This window comes from Gossypium hirsutum, chromosome A05 (genome assembly GCF_007990345.1).
Source record: "Gossypium hirsutum isolate 1008001.06 chromosome A05, Gossypium_hirsutum_v2.1, whole genome shotgun sequence".
NCBI classification, from domain to species: Eukaryota; Viridiplantae; Streptophyta; class Magnoliopsida; order Malvales; family Malvaceae; genus Gossypium; species Gossypium hirsutum.
In genome coordinates this window covers 102,572,822-102,596,263 of record NC_053428.1, presented here as the reverse complement: position 1 = coordinate 102,596,263, position 23,442 = coordinate 102,572,822, and the positions used below count along the sequence as shown (strand labels likewise).

At 36.5% G+C, this 23,442-nt stretch overlaps 1 protein-coding gene and 1 pseudogene across 6 annotated transcripts; both read right to left on the bottom strand.

Moving 5' to 3' along the window:
- Positions 1–3,543: 3,543 nt before the first annotated feature.
- LOC121229616 (EID1-like F-box protein 2) lies at positions 3,544–6,642 on the bottom strand. 6 transcript variants are annotated; one of them, XM_041114321.1, is made up of 4 exons: positions 6,508–6,642; positions 6,285–6,347; positions 4,330–5,132; positions 3,544–3,875 (listed from the first exon to the last, which is right to left on the bottom strand). In XM_041114321.1, the coding sequence occupies exon 3, from the start codon at positions 5,093–5,095 to the stop codon at positions 4,349–4,351; it is 747 nt and encodes a 248-aa protein (XP_040970255.1). In that variant the 5' UTR covers positions 5,096–5,132; positions 6,285–6,347; positions 6,508–6,642; the 3' UTR covers positions 3,544–3,875; positions 4,330–4,348. The 6 variants fall into 6 exon arrangements, with proteins under 6 accessions (XP_040970255.1, XP_040970254.1, XP_040970258.1 ...); XM_041114320.1 differs by having other exon boundaries at positions 6,465–6,641; XM_041114324.1 differs by having other exon boundaries at positions 4,330–5,125; positions 6,465–6,630.
- A 3,674-nt stretch (positions 6,643–10,316) lies between these two features.
- LOC107960366 (60S ribosomal protein L14-2-like) lies at positions 10,317–11,072 on the bottom strand (annotated as a pseudogene).
- Between the last annotated feature and the right edge of the window lie 12,370 nt (positions 11,073–23,442).

Sequence of the window (23,442 nt, the reverse complement as noted above, 5' to 3'; positions counted from 1 at the left end):
AGTTATCCCTCTTAAGGAAGAGACAGGCTGAGGTTGATGCAATGGGAGCATGAGAAGACTGTCATGACACGCATTCAGTCAATCAAGGAAGAAGTATGCTAGTATTATCTAAAATTACTCTAGAAACTTATTTTCTGCCATCACATTTTGTCATTTTCATCTGCAAGTGAAGACTGCATCTTGATTGTTCCTGATTTTCCCCTACTAACGGTAATTTAGAAGCCGGACAGGGGTGACCTTTATTTTATATCAATTGAAGAAAAAGGACGTAATTTGCTAACTGTTTTAATTATACAGATTGACAGGGTAAATGTAGAGATCAGCAGGCTGAGCGGGAGTATGATCTCAATCGTGGCTGCTGAGCTGAAATACGGAGCTTGAACCTTTGCAGCGTCAACTTGCTGATGCTGAAAACGAATTAGATGAATACATGAAATCCGGAAAATCATGCTGAGAGAAGAAGTTACAGGAATGATATGCGAAGTCGTTAGTAAATGGACTGGCATACCATTTCCAACTCAACAATCTGAGAAGAAAAATTATTACATTGGAGGAAGTATTGCATAAACTGTTGTGGGTCAAGATCCGCAGTTAGATCTGTACTGAGGCTATCAACGATCTCGAGCTGGTCTCCTGACCCCGTCGTCCAATTGCCAGTTTCATGTTTGGCCCAACTGGTGTAGGGAAAACCGAACTTGCAAAGGCCCTTGCGTCCTACTTGTTTAATACTGAAGAAGCCCTTGTCGAATGATATGAGTGAGTATATGGAAAAACATGCAGTTTCAAGACTTATAGGTGCTCCACCCGGTTATGTGGGGTATGAAGAAGGAGGACAGCTGACAGAGATTGTTCGCCGGAGGCCATATGCTGTAATTCTTTTGATGAGATAGAGAAAGCCCATGGTGATGTGTTTATGTTTCCTTCAAATATTGGATGATGGGAGAGTCACTGATTCCAGGGTCGGACTGTGAGCTTTACCAACACTGTTATCATTATGACTTCAAATGTGGGTTCACAATACATTCTTAACTCAGATGAGGACACACCTAAAAATATAGCTTATGGAACTATCAAGCAGAGGGTGATGGAGGCTGCAAGAGCAGTTTTTCGACTGAGTTCATGAATCGTGTTGATGAATATATAGTGTTCCAGCCTTTGGACCGCGAAGAAATAAGCAGTATTGTGAGATTACAGGTAAGTTGCTCTGATGACTGTCTTTTGGCATAATTGCTTGCATGTACATTTACTTGATGCAGATTCTATTATAATGGAATGAAAGATTCCGAATCCTCAACCATGTCATATCCATCATAGGATGTGATAAGGATATTAATGACATTTTTTAACTATAAAATAATCTCTAAGATATACTACTAAAACAATAGTAAATGGTTAACTAAAAACTCTAGTCTACAGTTATCCTACGATGCTGCAAATGGTCCTTTTAAGAATGAGTCGGTAGTTTGGTTGGCCATCCATGAATCTGATATTGCTTGGTTTGATTCTTCTATAGATTTTGATTCAGCAAGTTACAAAACGTACTCTTTATTTTTATTATATTCTTTTAAATGATCAAAATTTATGGTCTTAGGTAGATCTCACTCGGTAGATCATTAAACCCATTTTTGACATATATTTGACATAGGTATAAGGATATGATCCTCTAAGGACTCCAAATATATGAAACCTTGAATTTTAAATATACGTATGTTGGAAAATACTGGAGCCTGAATACCATAGGATCTCTGCTGTGGTTGCAAGAGAAATACAAATCCCTATCATGTTGCCAAGCTCACGTTGTTTCTCTTCTGGTTTGTCACTCCATTGCCTTTTCTGTTTGTTTACAGCTGGAACGTGTGCAAAAGAGGCTTTCAGATAAGAAAATAAAACTTCAGATCACGGATGCTGCTGTTCAGCTTCTTGGTAATCTTGGTTACGATCCAAACTATGGTGCTAGACCAGTAAAAGAGTGATTCAACAGAATGTTGAAAATGAACTTGCCAAGGGCATCTTGAGAGGGGAGTTCAAAGATGAGGATACCATCTTGGTAGACACCGAGCAAACGGCAGTTCCGAATGGCCCGATCCCCAGCAAAAGCTAGTCTTCAGAGACTCAATGGTATTTGGATACTCAAGCAATAGGTAGTCAAGAAGCTTATCAAAGACTGTCTGAGAGTTGCTCTTTAAAGTTTTTACCGAATGATATAGGTTTACACAATTGAGCGAAGGAAATACCTCAGCTCACTTTAGAATCTCTTGCATATTGTATATGACATCTTTTTTTAAGTTTACCGACTATTCAATGCTTCAAAATACCGCTCGTGGCTCTCAATATTCTTTGCTTACCTAACTCCACTCTGGCTCCCCAATGTCTCAGTTCCAAGATGACAAATGCAAGAACTCCTATAAGTATTCTTCTGTGACATGAAGTAAAATTTCAAAGGTTGGAATGGATAGTAACTGCCAAATCTAAAGAGTGATGGACAGTGAGCCCTGCTGCCAGATTGCCATGCCATGGCATATGATGACAGTATGGATAATTGATGGCATGCACATGGATAATGAATTTAATTCATGATACTCTAATATTTCAAGACTCTTAACAGGCAGAGAACATGCCAGAATGGGATCAAATTGATTTTTAGCACTATATCCTACATTTGGTGTATGTATTATAAGGTATTTCAAAAGAAATTATGAAAGCATGGGCAACAGCTTAGACTACTTCAGTCTGAGTGCATATGAACCAGGCTAGGTGAGGTTTAGGTTAACACCATTTATATTTACAAATTACTAACTTCATTTGCAAATTGTCATATTTATATGACATGGCTTTAACCTCACCTATATTTGTATTCTAATATTGTTCTTTTAATTATTGTATAGATAGTATAACATATGAAACTGAAAGGAGGTCAAGCCATATCTAGCAAGTTTCGAGGTAAGTAACTTAGAAAATAAAATAAAACTAACTTCAATCACTTTATATTGAACAGAAGCTTAACTGGTCAGTTCATGTGACCATCAAAGCTTGAAAATAATCCTCCTCTCAATGCTCACAATTGGCAACTTGGTTGCTCTCCCAAATGACTATCCTTATAAGTAGCGTGTACAAACATATCAAGTATTTGATCCCGATATACTGATTTATCCCAATCATAACATATGGAAGATTACTTGAACATAATATTTATACGAGAATCCCAGTCAATGAGTAAATTTGATGTCAGCTCGAATTTAAGTACTTCAATTCTGTGTTATCACCCCTTTGCAACTAGCATTTTGGCAAAAAGGAAAAGCACAAGCAGTGAATCTATGTAACAGGAACGATGAAATCTTATAAAATTAGGATCCAGAGGTACCCTTTTGAAGGTATCATAAAAGATGGCGAATGAATGTAATAGATAGAAACAAGGACCTCGTCAAAAATCAGATTCGGAGATACCTATTTCAGAGGTCAATGGAAAACAGGCTTTCAAAACCAGGATGATTTTTCTTAAAGAAAAGCAAGTAAACAGAGTGAATGAATGATCTAAACAACAACTTCATGAACTATTGGAGAAGCCAATCATCTATTCAAACCTATATGAGCCATACATAAATGTACAAAGTACGGAATATTACACGTTTCACACTGACCATCATTAGAACAATGTATAATTGAAAAAGGCAAATGGTTAGCAATAGCTTCTAACCCTTCTAGAAAACACTTGGTGAGGGCTTTAGACAAAGCAACCAAACACCAGAGAGAGGAGGCCGAGTTATGATGGTTGATTTCAGGTTCAGAGAACCAAGGTTAGTACTGTCCATCTTGTCTCCACACCATCTATATCTGATCCACCAGGAGATCAATCCACACATGAGATGACAAACAAACTGCAAAGAACATGATATACTTAGATATAGGCATGTTTTGTCAGTTAAGAACTCGCACAAACTCCCAAGAAAAGATTATTAACCACGTCCACATCATACACATTCCTGGTTATATATCGGAAAGGGTAGTTTATGTAATTTTAGCAAAAATTGAATTAAGCTCACTAAGAAAGTACATTTGCGCCAGGGAATTCCATGGAGAAAAAGAAGGGTCTTATGGTTCTTCCCTTACAATATGAATAGACTGTCAACTATCTTTCTCATATTCAAGAAATAAAAGATGTAGGTAGCATTAAGGATGATGTACTCTAAAAATCATGGGAAATGTCTACCAAGGCAACCAAGAACGGGTATTTTGCGCTTGAACTAACCATAAATAATCATTTCCAATTTTCTCAGAAGTTTTAACCCCCTTCCTTTCTGATAAAATATGAATTCTAACTACATGAATTACCTGGTTTGCATTCAAATTATCACTCTGATTCAGATGCCTCTTCAGAATCAGACAATGGCAAAAGGGTGCAGATGCCAAGCATATGACCATTTAGGCACACGTAATACTCTATACAATCCTCATAAGCACCCAACCTACAGCTTGCACTTTGTGGTATCATCTTAGCTTGCAGCATGTCCCACAACTTTGCCTTACAATAAGGGCACACTGCTGTTGGATGAAGCTTGGCTGCCCTGTCAATCAACATCTTCCGAACCTTGGACACCAAGAATGACTTGAAAACTCCTCGGAAAAATCCCACATCACCCTCATCCCCTTGGTCCAGATGTTCACAAGGGTCAGACACATATAAAATATCAGTCCGGCATTGCGGTAAAAGGAAGCTCTTCCCTGAGGTCCTAGAGAACCTGGTCCTGTAAACAAAATGACCAGGGATCTGAACACTATTGAACAAGCGACCACCGCTACAACCTGAACAATAGATAAGTAGTTTTCCAAGGGCTCTCCAGTTCCCATCAACACTGTGACTTCCACTAGACTGCAGATCAAGCATCATCTTTGGGGCCCTTGTTTTGCAGAATTCTTTCCATAGTACTCTCTTGGCAAGATCATCAAACCATTTGCATACGCATGAAAGAGTCGCAATCAACTTTGGATTCCAGTTGAGTTGTTGAAACACTAAGAAAATCACATCTTCACTTAGATGACCCTTTGTGCATTGACAACTAGACGAGTGTATACAACGATACTGCTTTGTTAGGATCATTGTCCCCAGCCAGCGAAAGAAACAATGATCCTATTTCCTGGTTAAGCAAGCCAACAAAAATCACAATTACACACCACGATTTAGTATCTTGGAGTTGAATATCCAGTATATGAACCAGATAGCTTGGTATAAGCAGTAAATCGGAGATGGAGACTAACAGCATAATGAAAGAGCAAAAATTAAAGACTTAAAAACTAAAACCATAAAGTCCAAAATTATTTTCTCGGAACAAAATCAAGCAAAGAAGACTAAGGTTTCATTGTAAATTCAAGCCTTAAGACCAATTCTAGCTGAGCTGCTTAGGCAGCAGTTCCCAGGAAACTCAGGGGGGTGGATCTACAGATGGCTTTCGATTCTAATTTTAGATCAAGATTATAGTTTCCCATGCCCGAAAAGAAAAATTAGGATGTCTGAGTTCGATCCATAATCTGCAATATGATGGATTAAATTACATTTGAACTCCAAGATTTTTCATTTTTTCTACAAAGATACCATAACAGCATCGATGAGAGTTCTCAATGCTAGATTTCAACAATGAATTAAAAACAATATCTTATCTTAATTGCATGTCAAATGTGACTCTAAACAGGTTGGATGCTCCAATAGAAGAAAGCTAAATCAATAAGCTAGTTTGAGGTCCCATCAAAGGGTGGGGAAACCCGAAACACAGAAATACAATGTAACATCTAAGAAGGGGAATGAATTTTTGGAGAATGGATAGCAATGGAGAATCATACTTTTATTAAACTAGAATTTCGATTTTAACTTCAAAATTCCTCATACTTCACAATCAATCACAACTTTTATACATATTTCCATATTAGCCAAAGCAGTTGTTTACTTTATAGCAAAGTCACTTAATTTTCTTCTCAACGAAGCTTAATTAGATTCTTAGATGAACAAGATAATATAAAGAACTTAATTTATTCTACCAATGCATGCCATTAATTTATCAAAGCTCAGATCCAAAGGTAAAACACACTTAAAAAACAAAACCATTTTACCAATTCAACTCAAATGCTTAACCCAAACAAAACCCCTTTTCAAGTCTTCACTAAATTCTCCAAAACCCACATTGTAAATTAAGAAACAAAAACCCCTCAAGAACTAAGCCCGTTACAAATTAAACAAAACTTAAGCAAAAAAAAAAGGCAACAAAAAATTATGAGATCAAAGCCAAAACTCCCACCTTCACCTTGAAAGAATCTTTCTTTACATAGTCTTTAGACCTTTAAAAATAGAGAGAAATACACTGCAAAAAAAATAAGAAAAATGAACAAAAAGTAATTTAGGGTTTCCCTGCATGTGGTAACAATATCCAAACCTGCAAAAAAAAATGTCAAAAATTCCCTTATAAAAAAAAGTTTACACGAGGAATTAAATCTGGGGTTTCAACGTCAGTAGAAGAGTACTTTGGTAAACTAAAAAAATCTTCTTTTTTTGTCACTGAAAAATTTCTCCAAAAGAAATCAAATTGCAGAGAAACGGTGATGAGAGAAGACTGAAGAAGGAAAGAAAGAAGCTTTGGGTTTTCATACACAAGAAAGAAAAATACAATATTAAATATTTTAAGAGAAATTAATCGTACAACTTGGCTTTCTTTCGCACATCAATGACCAATTATATTAATCCACGTGGAACCTAGAAAATCTAAATAGTTTTAGGTCGACTGCTTATCACTACGTGGCGTCAATTCATTGGAGGTGGTTTAAGGGTTGAGACTTTCAGGGTTTGAAAATTTAGCCATAATTTATACTGTTAACTTGTTTTAATATTTTTGTGTTGGACCTAAAACGTAAAATGACAAGAAGTATTCTGTCCACAGAAAGATTCTTAACCAGTCATGTTCTGCCACGTATAAATATCGAATTTTTGGAAGTTTATTGATTTGTTTACTTAGGTGGCATCTCCCAATTGGCTGTTTCCCTTTTTTTTCATTGCACGAAATTTGAAGGGTTCTTTTGTTGATCTTTGCCTTTCTTTTTCTCAATTTTTAAAAAGCAATTTTTTTTTACAAGTTGATTGAATGATAATAAAATATATGACGTCATGTCTTTGGCTTTTTCTTGCAAATGTTGTGAATTTCTTCTTCATTTTTTTTTCTTAAAGATGCTTTTCTTAAATATCTGTAAATAAATAAAATTTAACATTGTTATAAAATAAAGAAAAGGTTTAATACATTATTTCCTACTTGAGTTTATGATATTTGTAAATTTTTTTCAATATGATACTTATATGTTACAAAAATTATACAATTTAGTATTCGAAGGTTAATTTTTTAGTATTTAATTCGAGTTTTAGGGTTAATTTGGTAAATATTTATAATTAAGCAATTACTGCAAGCAAATTAAACACAAAGTTAAATAGATTCATAATTAACACTAAACTTATTCTATTAAGAAAATTATAAAAGTTCAAACTCGATAATATTAGCAATTAACTTCTATCAAATTAAATCTAAAACTCGAATTAAACACTAAAATGTTAACACCATTACATATGGGTACTAAAATATATAACTTTTATCAAATGCATCTACCATATTGAAAACAAATACAGGCATTATATTAAAAAAAAGTTAAACTAATGTACCAAATAATATATTAAAACTAATGAAAACAAAAAAAGAAAAGAAAAAGTAATAAAGAATAAGAGATTAATGAATAAAAGAAAAATATGTATTATTTACTCACCAACTCGATGCTTATAATTTTTCTCCAAAATTTATATTGATAAACATAAAAAGTAGAAATAATATAAAATTATTTTCCTAATGGACATCAAAGTCCTAGTAATAAAAATTACATCGAAACTTTTATCCTAATGAATATTCAATAATAATAAATATATTTATCACTCTTCATTGGATGTTCACTGATAGATAATGTCTTTTTAAAATTTTATTAAGATAAAAACACTTTATAGAAAAATCTTAGTGAAGTAAAAGAAGTATACTTATTTTTAATACGCATAATATACTTGTCGAAACCATTTTTTGAAAACGGGAATCGACTTTTTAAAACGAAAGTTGAGAGTCGCCACCAATCCTTTTTTGAGGTGTAATTGGGCCACCTTATAAAACATTTTGGTCCGCGAATTTTAAGAAAATGAGTTCGGGAGTCGGTTACGTACGAGGAAGGATTAGCACCCTCGACACGCCCAAAATTGGTACTTAATCGATTAATTAGTGTCTTAAATGTCGAAAATTAAAGATTTGGACAGAGCTCACAATGTGATCCTCCTTTTATTGGCTTTTAAAACATTCAGGTAAGTCAAATGTGTATTAAAGACCATCTCACCTTGAGGTAAAACATTACATCCAGTACGTTTGGACACAACATTTTGACCCTCAAATGTGATCTTGCCTTTAAAACGTGCGTTTTAGCTTTGAGAGGATATTCGAATATTCAAAACAAACAAAGAAAGCGAAACCCAGTACGTTAGGGCACGATCTTTTGAATTCTTTAAGTACCGAACATTGCCTTTATTTTGAAAAATTTTGAGAGTAATTTAAAAAAACAACTTATAATTTAAAAAATAAAAAACAACAACGTAATTCATCAAAGTAATTTAAAATGTATGTATATAAAAAAAATAAAAAATAAAAAATGAATGCCAAATGAATTTAAAGAAATAATGAGCTATTTAAATGTAAAATCATACAAAATTTTAAAATAATATTATATAAGAGAAATTTAAAAGAAACTTATAATTTAAAAAAACAAAAAACAACAACGTAATTCATCAAAGTAATTTAAAATGTATGTATATAAAAAAAATAAAAATAAAAAAATGAATGCCAAATGAATTTAAAGAAATAATGAATTATATAAATTAAAATGAGGAAGAAAAAACTTAATTGAAATAGAAGCTAATTAAGAGAGACAATCAACAAACAAAAACATTGAAATTGAAAAGGACTAAAGCACAATGCACGCAAAGGTATAAGGGCTAAAAAAGAAAATATTCCCAACCCCAAAAGCAACACTCATGCGCAAACTAAATTGGAGAGGTGCAAAAACTTCAGGGCAAAAATGAAAGAAACCAAATAGGGTCAAATCAAGAATGGCTCAAATATGAAGGACTGGCCACGCAAATTACCCATTTAAGGGTAAAATGCGTGTGGACCCAGTCAAAACATGTACTAGCATGCAGTTTTGTTTTATTATTATACAAAGTTAAAAACCCATTTCAATTCATTTTTTTTTGCTTAAAACATTCAAACTAAAAACTAAGATTACGTTTGGTTCGCTGTATTGGATTAGAGGTGTATTGGATTAGAGGTGTATTGGAATAGAGGTGTATTGGAATAGAGGTGTAATAGCAAATCAACTGTTTGGTTGAATGTAATGGAATAGAGGCGTAATAGTAATCTTGTGTTTGGTTGAATGGAATAGAGGTGTAATAGCATAATGGAAAAAACTAAAATGACTAGAATACCCTTAGCATAAATTTATTTTGGTAAATGATTATTGTTTTAATAAGATTATTAATATCAATAATAAAAAATTTAATCATATTTAAACATAATTATTATTAAATATATTATAATTAAAATATATAATTTAATAAAATTCTTAATAATCAATATTCTTATATGAATTTACTCAAATCATAATATATGATACTATAAAATATAAATTAACATAATTATTATTAAATATATTATAATTAAAATATATAATTTAATAAAATTCTTAATAATCAATATTCTTATATGAATTTACTCAAATCATAATTTAATAAAATTCTTAATAATTAATATTTTTATATGAATTTACTCAAATCATAATATATGATACTATAAAAGATAATTTGAAATAATTAATATTAAAATTAACATGTAACTGTTTGTTACTCATTCTTTGTTTCTTATTCTTTTTGTTTTGATCATGTATCAATCATTTAAACCAAATGCTTGGTTGTATTGGACAGTGTTTTATTACTTTATAAATGCATGATTTTATATACACAAATACATATGTATAGGAAAATTATCTGAATGAATGGTTAATATTTATTCAGCAAAACTTAGTATATACACACATAAATTAAGGTAAGATAATTAACTCGATATCTAGCTTGAGCAGCTCGAGTTTGTCTAAACAATACATCAAAACCTTTTATTTTGAAGCTTATAAACTTAAACAGCTTAAGTGTCTTATTTTTCATTATGCTATAAAGGGAATATAAATAAATACCAGAATTTTGATAAGAAAAATTGCAGCAAGCAAAGCAATATCCTGCTATTAAACTCACTATAAAATATGTAATATAGCAAACAAAGATCTCTCAACTGATCTTTAATCTTTTTAATCATTTGTAAATAAAAGAAAAAATTACAAAAAAGAACAACCTGCAGAATGTTTGATGACAAAAACTAACAAAAATCCATGATTCAATATCAAATTCAAGATGCATTCTCCTTTTTCAGCTTAGCAAGTTCTTGCTTGATGACTCCAGACCTCTGCAAAACCGTATTACAGCTCGTCAAGCTTCGATTGATGTTTTGAGGAAGTGCTTTCAAGAAAAGAACTCTGGTATAAAACAGGTAGACACAATAGGGGGTGTATCGGAAACTGACCTTGATCTTAGCCAACATAAGCTTGAACCTATCAAAGTCGTTGAGAGATGCTCTTCTCTTCTGGACAATCAACTTTCTACCCCACGAGCTACTTTCCCATTTGTTCTTAACATCTGCAAGTTAACATAAGAGTGATAAGAAAGAAAACATATCTTCAAGAAACAACATTACAAATGCTGGTGAAAGCTATCGTTGTCCTTACCAGCCTTCTCCATAGCTTCGATCAACCCATTTGTTCTTGGGAACACGTGGAATGTCAATTGTGATATCTGTCAATGTAAGCCTCTTGAAGTTCATTTGGCCTCTTACCATATCCGGGGCATCAACAAGTGCCTGCCACATTAAAAATACAGTCACTTCTTACACGCACATCTCCAAATAACACCTATAGGACTTCAACTAGACTAGTTGGCTGATAAAGGAACATTGATAATTGAGCAGACCATAATCCAAAGACTAAAACCAGTAAGATGGGTTAGTAGAAAAATTATGCAGCCAAAATCTAATGGTCACATTAAAGACATGTTTAAACCCTTCATATGACATGTGATAAAGGAAAGGGCTTTCTTACATGACTATAGGTAAGTTTGCAGGCAATTGCATGACTTGCTTCATGCAAGAATACTGTAATGAGCTTAAAAGGCAGCAACAGCACTGTTCTCCATAGCTACAACAATCAGGGGGAAACATTAGGTCAATCCATTTAAGCAAACAGAGGCAACCAGTTCAAATTCCAAAGAATGCTGTATCTTTTAACAGAAATTCAACTGCAGTGAATCCTCCTAGAAAACTCCTAAAACTTTGGCATCCTCATCCTTATGAACAACTTATGAAAATTGTTGTAAATGCCATAGCATTTATGAGTTCCTTATGAACAGATTTACAACAAGTATTACAAAAGTAAATCACAAATGCTCCCAGAAAAGAACCCAATTTCCTTCAACGTGCAAACCAAGAAACTATTTAAACTGTTAATCTATTTCGTAATTCAAATTACCATTAATTCGATGGTTTCTCCAAAACAATAAACTTATTAAATTTTAAACTAAAACTAACAATCATGGCTTAGTCAACTAAACCGTAGATATATCATCCTTCAAACAAACATAACCAGGGAGCTCTTACCAAAATTACCCCATTGTTTTTACCGTGTTTATATTGTTTCCTTACAACAACCAAAAGCATAGCAGAGAAAAAGATGATCTTCGTTATAAACAAGAGAAAAAAAATTTAAGAAAGAAGCTTACAACAAGAATGACAACAGTGAAGACACCAATTGTAACCAGAAAGGTAACTTGGCCATTATTGCAGCAACTGTTTAGCTCCCAGTTCACCATTTTTCTGCCTTTATTTCAAAATCTAAAAAGAACCCTTTTTTTTTCCAGGGGTCTTTTGTTTGGGATTTGAGAAAGTTAGATGAAAAAACAATATATGTTCCAATATCCAAATCATTGAACTTCAAATAAATAGAAAAAAATATCTCAAAAAGTTTATAATAAAGGCTTCCTAAATTACCAAGCATCAAAAACCCAGAAATTTTCATCCTTTTCATTCACAGACCAAATAAAGAACTATGAAAACACACTAAAAGGGAAAAAAAATCTCGATAAGAAGAACACACCCACAAATGGTACGCCAGAGGATGTTAGAGGAGCAGAACACACTGGATGTTAGAGGAGAAGACGATGAGGAGAGTGGAGAAGAAAGGTAGAAGGAAGAAACAGAACATGGATTTTGGGTAAAACAGAAGCGTGAATCGGGAGGGTAAAACAGGGACCAAAATTGAAGCAGCACCTAATCTGAGCTCAAGGAAGGGATTAGAAAACTGTAGATTTTGGGGATTAGATCAGTAGTGTATTAAACCTGTAATAGCAATACACTGAACCAAACAAAGTATTAGAGAGGGATTAAGCGGGACCCACCGATTAGGGGTGTATTACCAAACATGGTGTAAAAGTTTGAAATCTCCACACTCCCCCCATCTAGCCAATACACCCAACCAAACATGGTGTAAAAGTTTGAAATCTCCACACTCCCCCCATCTGCTCTTCGCCGAAAGGCTTATGCCCAAGCCTTCAACCACCCAAAAGTCACCGGCGTCCAGCGAAGCAAGGCCCTCTCGACAGCGCAAACACGATGTGCGGTAAGTCTCTCTCATTCTCTCCTATTTTTTAACTTGTATTGTGGATCCGAATGGGAAGAAGAAAAAATGAAAAAAGAAACAAAATAAAATCACCTTTGAAAATATTCCTTGGTGGTTTTCTACTGATTCTTGCGTGAGATTTGTATATAAACTTTCCTACCTCAGTCCCGATTCTCAATTTACTCTTGACTTTGTATATTCTCTATTATATTCGGAAAAAAAGATCACCTTTTACATTCGTTTCGGGGGTTTTTATAGCCCTTTTTTACAACTAATTTCACTTGTTTGCAGGTTCATGGGCGTGTACGTCTCCTACATGGAGGTGGAGTGACGCACGGTGCAGAGATTCGCGCGATGTGCGGTACCTGGGGACTACTTCGGTTACAAACAGCAGCTCCTTGGGTTTTTGTTTGCTGAAATTTGTTTATGCTTTGGGCCATTTGGGCCTTGTAGTTTGGGTTTGTTTTTTGTTGGGTGTTGGGTTGTTTGGGTAGTGTTTTTATTTAGTTTTGTATGTGTGTGGGCCTGGGCATAAATTGGGCCTAACAGCTGCTCCTCTTTGCTCGTTATCATGTAATGGGAACGAAGCAAAGATTACAAAGGCTAATTTTGCCCGGTTCTGTCAGATCTTAGCTTCTTGGTGTAACCTTATCGCAACCCACTGCATCCTATTGCTTCCAAATGTCTCATAGTTGCTTCATGAAGATACGATTTGTTGGAACTTTATCTGCTCTGCTCTTACTTAACGAAGATAAGATCTGTAATTTTAGCCTGTTACCGTACTGCTTAAGGGGTTAAGGTGAGTCTTCGACCTGCTCCATCACTACTCGGAGAGCCAGATCTGTAAATTTTAGCCTGTTACCCTACTGCTTAGGGGGTTAAGACAAGTCTTCGACCTGCTCCACCACTGCTTGGCGAGCCCAAATCTGTAAACTTTAACCTGTTACCCTACTACTTAGGAGGTTAAGGCGAGTCTTCGACCTGCTCCACCACTGCTCGGCGAGCCCAGATCTGTAAATTTTAGCCTGTTACCCTACTGCTTAGGGGGTTAAGGCATGTATCTTTGATCTGCTCCACTATTGCTTAGGGAGATAAGATCTGTAATTTTCAGCTTGTTACCCTATTGCTTAGGGAGTTAAAGCCTGCAATCTTTAGCTTGTTATCCTTTTGTTTAGGGAGTTAAAGCCTGCTGTTTTCAATCTATGCCACTATTGCTTAGGGAGATAAGATCTATAATTTTCAGCTTGTTACCCTATTGCTTAGGGAGTTAAAGGCTGCTGAAATTTTAGTCAATCTTGCTACGTTGTCCACTGGGGAATCCACCTGTAAAAGTGATTTCCTGGGGCCTATGCTTATATCAAATGATTAGGATGCCATGATCAGAATGAATCAAATGCTCCTAACTAAATGTATTATAAATGTTTAGATACAAGATGTCAATGATCCATTTTAACGCTTGATTTGTCATTGCTTGCTGTTTGCTAAGGTAATATCCCTAACGTATGTTTTCTCGTTCAACAATAGCAGAGAACCTGGAGAGATGGTCGGACCCTTATCTCTCCTACGTTTCTAGCCCTTTAAGCCTGGTGAATTCTAAATAATTGTCTTATTTCAGGTTCTTGTATTATTTAGAGACCTTTCAAAGTAATATGCAAAACTTCTTTTGTGAAAGCGTTATTAGTTCATTAATCATTATTTCAATATGAAATGCTTGAAAAAGATTATAGACATGGATAAGACTGAAATTTATTATGAACAAAATCCGTAAAGAATGGATTTTGCAAAGAAAGTAAATATTGTTAAAATACAAAGAATGAGAAAGTGAAACTGGTGTCCCAGATATCTCGGACTGAGCTTCTCTGTACGAACTTCCTGAAGACCACTCTAAGTTCAACATGTGTCTGAGAGGTCTGTAGTACTTTGTCGATGCCCTTAAGATGTAGCATATCTCATTATTGTTAATTCAGGTACAGGATGGCTAACGCATGCTCCATTTCTCATCAAACATTTGAATTACCCTTTTACGGGTTTTCAATTCAAAGCCCCTTTGGTCTCAAAGCGCCCTTTGTGGGTTTTCGCCTTGGCCTCTCCGATTTTTTTTACTCTTTTTTTTGAACTCAAGGCGCCCTTTGCGGGTTTTCACCTTGGCCCATTTCCTCTTCAGGCGAAGTACTTCTTGACTGAGTCCGCATTCACTGGGTTAGGCTGACTCTTGCCATCCATTTCAGCTAATATTAATGCTCCTCCAGAAAAGGCCTTTTTCACTACATAAGGTCCTTCCCAGTTTGACATCCATTTCCCTCTGAAATCCTTTTGCATAGGGAGAATCTTTTTCAATACTAAGTCCCCCTCATGGAATACCCTAGGGCGAACTTTTTTGTTGTAAGCTCGCATAATTCTCTTTTGGTACATTTGACCATGACGAATAGCCTTCAGCCTCTTTTCTTCAATCAAGTTTAGTTGATCATAACAGGATTGGATCCATTCTGCTTCGTCTAATTTCAGCTCTGATAAAACCCGAAGAGAAGAGATTTCGACTTCAATGGGTAAAACTGTCTCCATCCTATAAACCAATGAGAAAGGTGTTGCCCCCGTAAAAGTTCTAACAGAAGTTCGATAGGCAAAAAGGGCAAACGACAACTTTTCATGCCAATCCCTATAGGTTTCAGTCATTTTTCCCACAATTTTCTTGATATTTTTATTAGCTACCTCAACCGTGCCATTCATTTTCGGGTGGTATAGTGACGAGTTATGGTGCTTAATGTTGAACTGGCTACTGACTTCCACTATCGCGCTATTGTTCAAATTCAACGCATTATCAGATACGATTCTTTCCGGCATACCATAGCGATAGATGATCTCCTTCTTTAAGAACTTGCTAACCGCCGACTTTATGACATTAGCGTATGAAGCGGCTTCAACCCATTTGGTAAAATAATCAATAACCACAAAAATAAATCGATGACCATTAGAGGCCTTTGGCGAAATTGGCCCAATGACGTCCATGCCCCACATTGAAAAAGGCCATGGGGAAGTCATAATATAGAGAGGTGAAGGAGGCACATGGATCTTGTCTCCATAAATTTGGCACTTATGGCACTTCTTGACGTAACGGATGCAATCTCCCTCCATCATAGACCAGAATACCCGAATCTCATGATTTTTCGGGCCATTGTAAAACCATTGGCATGCGTCTCACAGACACACTCATGGACTTCTTCCAGGATTTTCTTCACTTTTACAGCATCAACGCATCTTAATAACACCTGAACCTTCCTCCTTTTATGCAATATCTCCCTATCTAAGACATAGTCATTGGCGAGCCTTTTCAACGTTCTCTTGTCATTTTCAGTTACTTGCTCTGGGTATTCATGGTTTTTTACATATTTTAGAATGTCATGATACCAAGGATGATCATCTCTCTCCTCTTCTTCATCTATATTGCAGTAATGAGCCAGAAACTCACAAATACTCTTCTGGATTGGCTTCATATCTTCTTTTTCATTTATTCTGATCATAGAAGCTAATGTAGCCAAGGCATCGGCCATCTGATTTTCATCACGTGGGAGATAAAAGAAGTTGATATCATCAAACTGCTCAATTAACTCTAGAACTAACTTTCGATAACTGATTAGCTTGGGATCTCGCTTCTCCCATGCCCGTTTAAGTTGATAGATCACTAATACAGAGTCTCCATATACCTCTAGCACCTTGATTTTGTGGTCTATAGCTGCTCGAATTCTCATGATACATGTTTCGTACTCTGTCATATTGTTTGTGCAGTTAAAATCCAGCTTACAAGTGAATGGATAATGATCTCCATTTGGGGATATCAAGACTACCCCAACTCCGTTACCAACGGCATTTGATGCCCCATCGAAATTCAGTTTCCAAGAATGATTTTCGGGCGTGTCCTCTTCAACAATCGCCACATACATTAGATCCTCATTGGGGAAATCAAAGTTCAAGGGCTCATAGTTTTCTAGAGCTCTGCTGGCTAGAAAATCTGTTATTGCGCTCCCCTTCACAGCCTTCTGGTTCACATAGATTATGTCGAATTCGAAGAGCAGAATTTTCCATCGGGCCATTCTTCCATTCAAGGCGGTTGACTCCATCATGTACTTGAGAGGGTCTAGTTTCGAGATTAACCAAGTCGTGTGGTACAACATGTACTGCCTCAACCTCCGAGTCGTTCAGACCAAGGCGTAACACAATCTCTCAATTGGCGGGTATCTCATTTCACACTCAGTAAATTTCTTGCTGAGGTAATATATTGCCTTTTTCCTTCTTTCCTGTATCATCATGTTGGCCCAACACACATCCCATTGAATTGTCAAACACGGTCAAATACAAAATCAAAGGCTTATCAGGACTGGGTGGTACTAGCACCAGAATATTAGCCAGGTACTGTTTGATTTTGTCAAAAGCCATTTGACATTCGTCGTCCCACACGTCCAGATTATGTTTCTTGAGAAGACGAAATATGGGATCACATTTTTCTATCAGCTGTGAAATAAACCGGACGATGTAGTTTAACCTTCCCAGGAAACCTCGAACTTCTCTCTAAGTGTGGGGCGGAGGCAGCTCTTGTATAGCCTTGACTTTATCTGGGTCAACCTCAATTCCCTTTTCACTAACCATGAAACCAAGTAATTTTCCTGACCTGGTTCTGAAAGTGCATTTGGTTGGATTAAGCTTTAGCTGAAATTTCTTCAATCTCGAGAACAATTTCCTCAAAACTTGAATGTGCTCCTACTTTATGCATCATGTCATGGAATAAGGTTACCATGGCTCTTTGGTATGTCGCTCCCGCATTCTTTAACCCGAAGGATATCACCTTATAACAGAACGTTCCCCATAGGGTTATGAACTTGGTTTTTTCCATGTCTTCAGGGTGCATCTTGATCTGATTGTATCCAGAAAACCCATCCATAAAAGAAAATAGAGAATACCCTGCCGTATAGTCCACTAGGGTGTCAATGTGAGGCAACGGGAAATTGTTCTTTGGGCTAGCCTTGTTTAGATCTCTATAATCTACGCACATTCGTACCTTTCCATCGTTCTTAAGGACAGGGACAACGTTGGCTACCCATTCTGAGTAGTTAACCACTTGTAAGAACTCAACATCAAATTATTTCTTAACCTTTTCACTTATCTTTACTGCCACATCGGGTCTCATCCTTCGGAGCTTCTGTTGAACTGGCTTACACTCCTCTTTTATGAGGATGTGATGCACCGCAATATCAGTGCTTAACCCTGGCATGTCTTGATACGACCATGCAAAAATATCTCTGAATTCTTGCAATAGCTTAATGAGATTCTGCTTGGTTTCCTCCTTTATACGAGTGCCAATTTTCACCTCCTTCCCTGTTTCCAAGGTCACAATCTCAATTGTCTCTTCATGAGGCAAAATCTACTTTTTTTCCCGTTCTACCATCCTTAGCAAATCCAAAGATAAACCACTATCTTCGTCATCTTCAAAAACCTGTGATCCCCGTAGGCGCATGTCTTGCTCGAAAGAGAATTCTGATTTCATAGTAATGTTGCTCATGACATCAATATCTGGGTACTTATTGTAGGTATGAAAGAATATCGAAGACTTTTATTTGTGTGGTATGAATGGAATGAAGAAAAGAAGAAAGGAAAAAAATTGCTTGATGAGGTATGAAAAATGCATCTTTATTGAAAGCATAAATGATTTGAACATGGGCCTATTTCACAGAAGATTTCTTATTGTTCCTAGGTTAAAAAACAATAAGCGTGTTTTGAAAACTACAAGAAATTCCTCTACAGTCCAGTTATTCAGAACACTTCCAGGGTCATAGGGGCGAACGCCCACTAAGTTTGCTTCTCTCGATCCTTCTTCTAATACGGCATTGATGCTCAGAATCTTCATCATTCCCTCAGCCGTTCATTTATCTGTGAATTTCAATTCAGGATGGACAACTCCTCATGCCACGAATGTACTGGATATATGGGGAAAGGTCATTGGCTCCCATTTAACCTCTGCCCCGCTTAATCTTGCTCTTCTCCGTTCCTGCTTCCTTTCCAGCTCTTTCTTTCTCTATTGTGCGTCTGGCCTATACCCCAAGCCAAAACGGTCCTACTTGCTTGCTAAAATTGGCACTTGCACTCGTCCATGGAGATATTTCCCAAATCCCCTTCCGGGTAATGCTCCTCTTCCTACTGTCAGTTGTAAACTCATCTTCGTAGCTTCAGAGAGTCTGGGCACCGGGATCCTACCTCCTTCAGTAATAAAGGTTGCATTCACGAACTCTAATGATCGAAGCGAACATTCAACCCCTTCGTTATCACTGTCAATGTACGGTGCATCGCTAGCAACGGATGCGATAATGTCCTCTTCAGCGTTTATTATTATTAGCTGGCCTTCTGTCACCAACTTTAATTTCTGATGCAACAATGATGGTACTACCCCTGCCGAATGAATCCACGGCCTCCCGAGTAAACAATTATAGGAAGGTTTGATGTCCATTACTAGAAAATCCACCTCGTAAATATTTGGCCCGATCAGAAGAGGTATCTCTATCCTTCCCATTACCTTCCTTTCAGTGCAATCAAATGCTCTCACTATATTTTGGCATGTCTTCATATGAGAGCTATCCATAGGCAATTGGTTTAATGTGGACAGAGGTAGGACGTTCAGTGCTGAACCATTATCAATCAACATCCCCGGTAACGTATACCCATTGCAGCGAGTAGTAATGTGCAAAGCTTTGGTAGATCCCATTCCCCCAGTGGTATTTCATCGTCACTAAAGGAAATAAAGTTGTCGGCGCTTATGTTACTGATAAGACGGTCTAGTTTGTTTATCGAAATGTCGTCAGCGACATAAGTTTCGTTTAACACCTTCATCAGTGTATCACGGTGCGTCTCCGAGCTCAAAAGCAAAGTCAATATTGATATACGAGCCGGCTGCTTGTGTAATTGTACCACAATACTATACTCGCTGTGTTTTAGGAACTTCAAGAATTCTTGGGCTTCGTTCTCCATTACTGGTTCATTAACCAGTGGTTCTGACATCTTTTCTCCTTGTCTGATCACAAAGGACTTCTTCTTTACAGGTTCGGCTTCTATGCTTAGTGTACCGTCCGAACTCTTCTTTTCCAAAACTATCACACTACCGCTATAATTCCAAGGCACCCTTTTACTATCCCTAAAATGGAAAGCCCTGGGCTTTTGGATAATAATTCTTGGTGCCACCCTTGCTTCAGCTTCACTGATTTTTGCTTGTGAAATGATGACCACTGGGTGACTAGCCTCACAAACCTTCTCTATCGACTTCTCTTCAGCAGCACATACGTCCTCTTCTCCGGTAAGCTCAAAGAACTCTAACTCTTTATTGTCCATTAAGCCCTGGACAAAGGCTCTGAATTTCTTGCAACTCTGGATTTCATGACCCTTCTCGCCGTGGAATTCGCAATAGTCCCCCACTTCTCGGGAGTTGCTCCTTGAACTCTGCATGATCAACCCCATTTCCAGTATTTTCTTCCAAACTTCCCTGAACGAAGTCTTTACTTCATCCGCGTTCAACTTAACTCTCCTCCCCACATTCTCGATTATTGTATTTACCCCACCATCAGCATGGCTGGGTAATGGGTTACCTACCACAGGTGTGTCGTCGAACTTCACAACACCCATGTTGATGAGCTTCTCGACTAACTTCTTAAACGAGATGCAACTTTCTATTGAATGCCCCACAGCCCTCGCATGGTATTCACACTGAGCATTTGCGTTATACCACTTGGGGTATGGGGGCTGCAACGGTTTTAGATAGGATGATGCTACAACATGCGCATCGAATAGGCTTTTGTACAGCTCCTTATATGTCACTAGGAAGGGGTAAACTGTATCCTCTCCGTATCTCTCCTGGTGCTGGGCTCTTGCCTTGGTGAAGCTTGTTGGCCTGTGACTACCGTTCTCGATTGATTAACGGTGACAGGTTTTGAATAACCTAAACTCATATTGCTTACCTCGTTTTCCTTTTTCTTCGGGGCTGACATTTCCGTGCTTTCCCCCATTTCTATCTTCCCGCACCTTATTGCATTTTCTATCATTTCGCCAGACATCACTATGTCTATGAAACTCTTATTTGCGCTCCCCAACATATGATTAATGAAAGGTACCTTCAAGGTATTAATAAACAGCATAGTCGTTTTTTTTTCAGCAGTGGTGGTTAGACTTGCGTAGTGACTTCCCTCCACCTCTGGGCGTATTTCCTGAAGCTTTCACCTGACCTTTTCTCCATGTTCTGTAATGTAATCCTGTCAGGCGCTATATCGGTCACATGGCCATACTGTTTCATGAAGGCCTACACCAAATCCTTCCATGATTTGACCTGAGCACGACTCAACTGATTGTACCATTTGGCTGCAGCCCCAGTCAAACTATCCTAAAAACAGTGAATTAGCAATTGGTCATTGTTGACATATCCCGTCATTCTTCGGTAGAACATTGTAATGTGAGCCTCAGGGTAGCTGGTTCCATTATATCTTTCAAATTCTGGCATCTTGAATTTCGGAGGAAGTACTAAGTCCGGGACCAAACTGAGTTCCTTTGCATTAACTCCGCAATAATGATCAGCACTTTCTAGCTCATTGAACTTCTCCTCTATCCATTTGCACCGATCCTCGAACTGCTTTGGGAGCTCTGCCCTTACTTTTTCCCCTTCAACCTCCTCGAAATCAGGGATCGTGGGATTTTCCATATTGTCTCCAGGGTTAGAACACGAGCCCGTTGGGAAGTTTACCGGTGCCGAAGTACCGGTTTGATACAGAGGTTTAACATTAACAGACACCCTTGGTGGCTGTGCTTGAATGTTTACTGGGGCAAAGCTTGTAGGACAAACAGAGTCATCGTTGACATTCTCAGTATCAACCATAGGGCATTTTCCTTTGTCAGACCCTCCCTTAAGCAGCTGTGTCAGCTGGCTTATCATGTTGTTCTGTGATTCCAGCATATTTTTCTGGGACTCCAACATTTGATCTCTCATCTCCTGCTGGATCCTATCCAGCTGTTCTTGCATCTGAACTTGCAGTTGCTCTTGCATCTTCTTTTGCATCTAATTTGATTAGAACTAATATGCCAAGGTTATAAATATTAAAGTTAAGGTCCCCAAATTATACATAAGATATCTTTTCTAATATCCCATCATTCATCATTAGGAAAGAGAGAGCATATATTCTCTGAATTTCTTGTGTGCTAATTTGGAAGATCAAATCCTCAAGATTCGGTAAAACTTCAAGGACCTCATGGATTCAGGTACGCTTCCGCATCTAGTTTTGTTCTTGATTTATTCTTGATGATTTGACATGATAGATCCTAGTTTATTAAGTTTTATTTCAGATTTATTTTACAAATCTAACAAGTGGCATCTGAGCCTCATCATGTTAAATCATTGGGAATTGATTAAAATTTCTTCTTTAAACGACTGATTCATAAAATTTTATGGGTTTTATATTTCGAATATATATTGATCTTTGAAGGCTTATATTAAAGTGTATTTATTTTGAAATTATAAAAAAAATTAAGGTTTTCTTTTTCTTTTATTTATTTATTTTTTTGATGGATTAAAACAAAAGTTAACACTAAATAGGCATAACTTAATTCATATATATATTGACTATATACATATATAATAAATGCATGTTGTTTTGGAATTTTATATAAATATATATAATTATCTTTTAATTTGATTGAAAGATGAAATTAAGGTAAATATTTTGAAACAAATAAATTCAGATTTTGACTTTTAATTAAGGATGTCTAATATTTTAAATAAATTAGTTGAAACAAAATGCTGCCAAAGTGACCTCTTTTGTGTAGATTAGTTTATTTGAAATATTAAGATGATTATATGTTTTTACGTTTATTAATTGAGCCAAAGGTAAGTTAATAGTTGGCAGAATTTCAGCGACATCTGTGGTGATAAATGTGTGACAATTCTAAGGTATTTTATGTGAGCAATAAGTTAGTCCAAATATCAATTCATTGTTTGACATAATTTATTGTCAATGTTTGATTGCTACAACAAGAGTACCGCTTACTTTTAATATTACTGTCCAAAGACTTGATATTAATGTTGTGTTTGGTATCTTGAGATGGGATTAGCCATTATCTTGAATTTATTGTTTACTTATGAATATTGATTTAAGCTTGTTTTGTTCTATATTCAGCTAATTCATCTTCTACTTCCACGATATCTGTTAATTTAAATTTTATACCCATGCTTAATGGGACTAATTTTAAGGAATGGAAAAGGCACTTACTTATAATGCTTGGTTGTATGGACATAGACTTTGCACTAAGGAAAGAACAACTTGCACCTCTCACTGCAAAAAGCACCCCTGATGTTAAGAGGGATTTTGGGAGGTGGAATCGTTCAAATCGCATGAGTCTAATGATCATGAAACACAGCATTCCAGAAGCCTTTGGGGGTACAGAATCTGAAGAGATTGCTCAGGCCAAGGGTTTCTTTGATGAAATTGAGAAACGTTTTGCTAAAAACGATAAGGTTGAGATGACATCATTTCTGATTTCTTTGATGTCTATGAAATATAAAGGTCAAGGAAGCGTAAGGGAGTATATTATGGAGATGTTCCA

Coding starts and splice junctions, on each gene's coding strand:
- LOC121229616 (XM_041114321.1), bottom strand. CDS start 5,095: ATGATCCTAACAAAGCAGTATCGTTGTATACACTCGTCTAGTTGTCAA.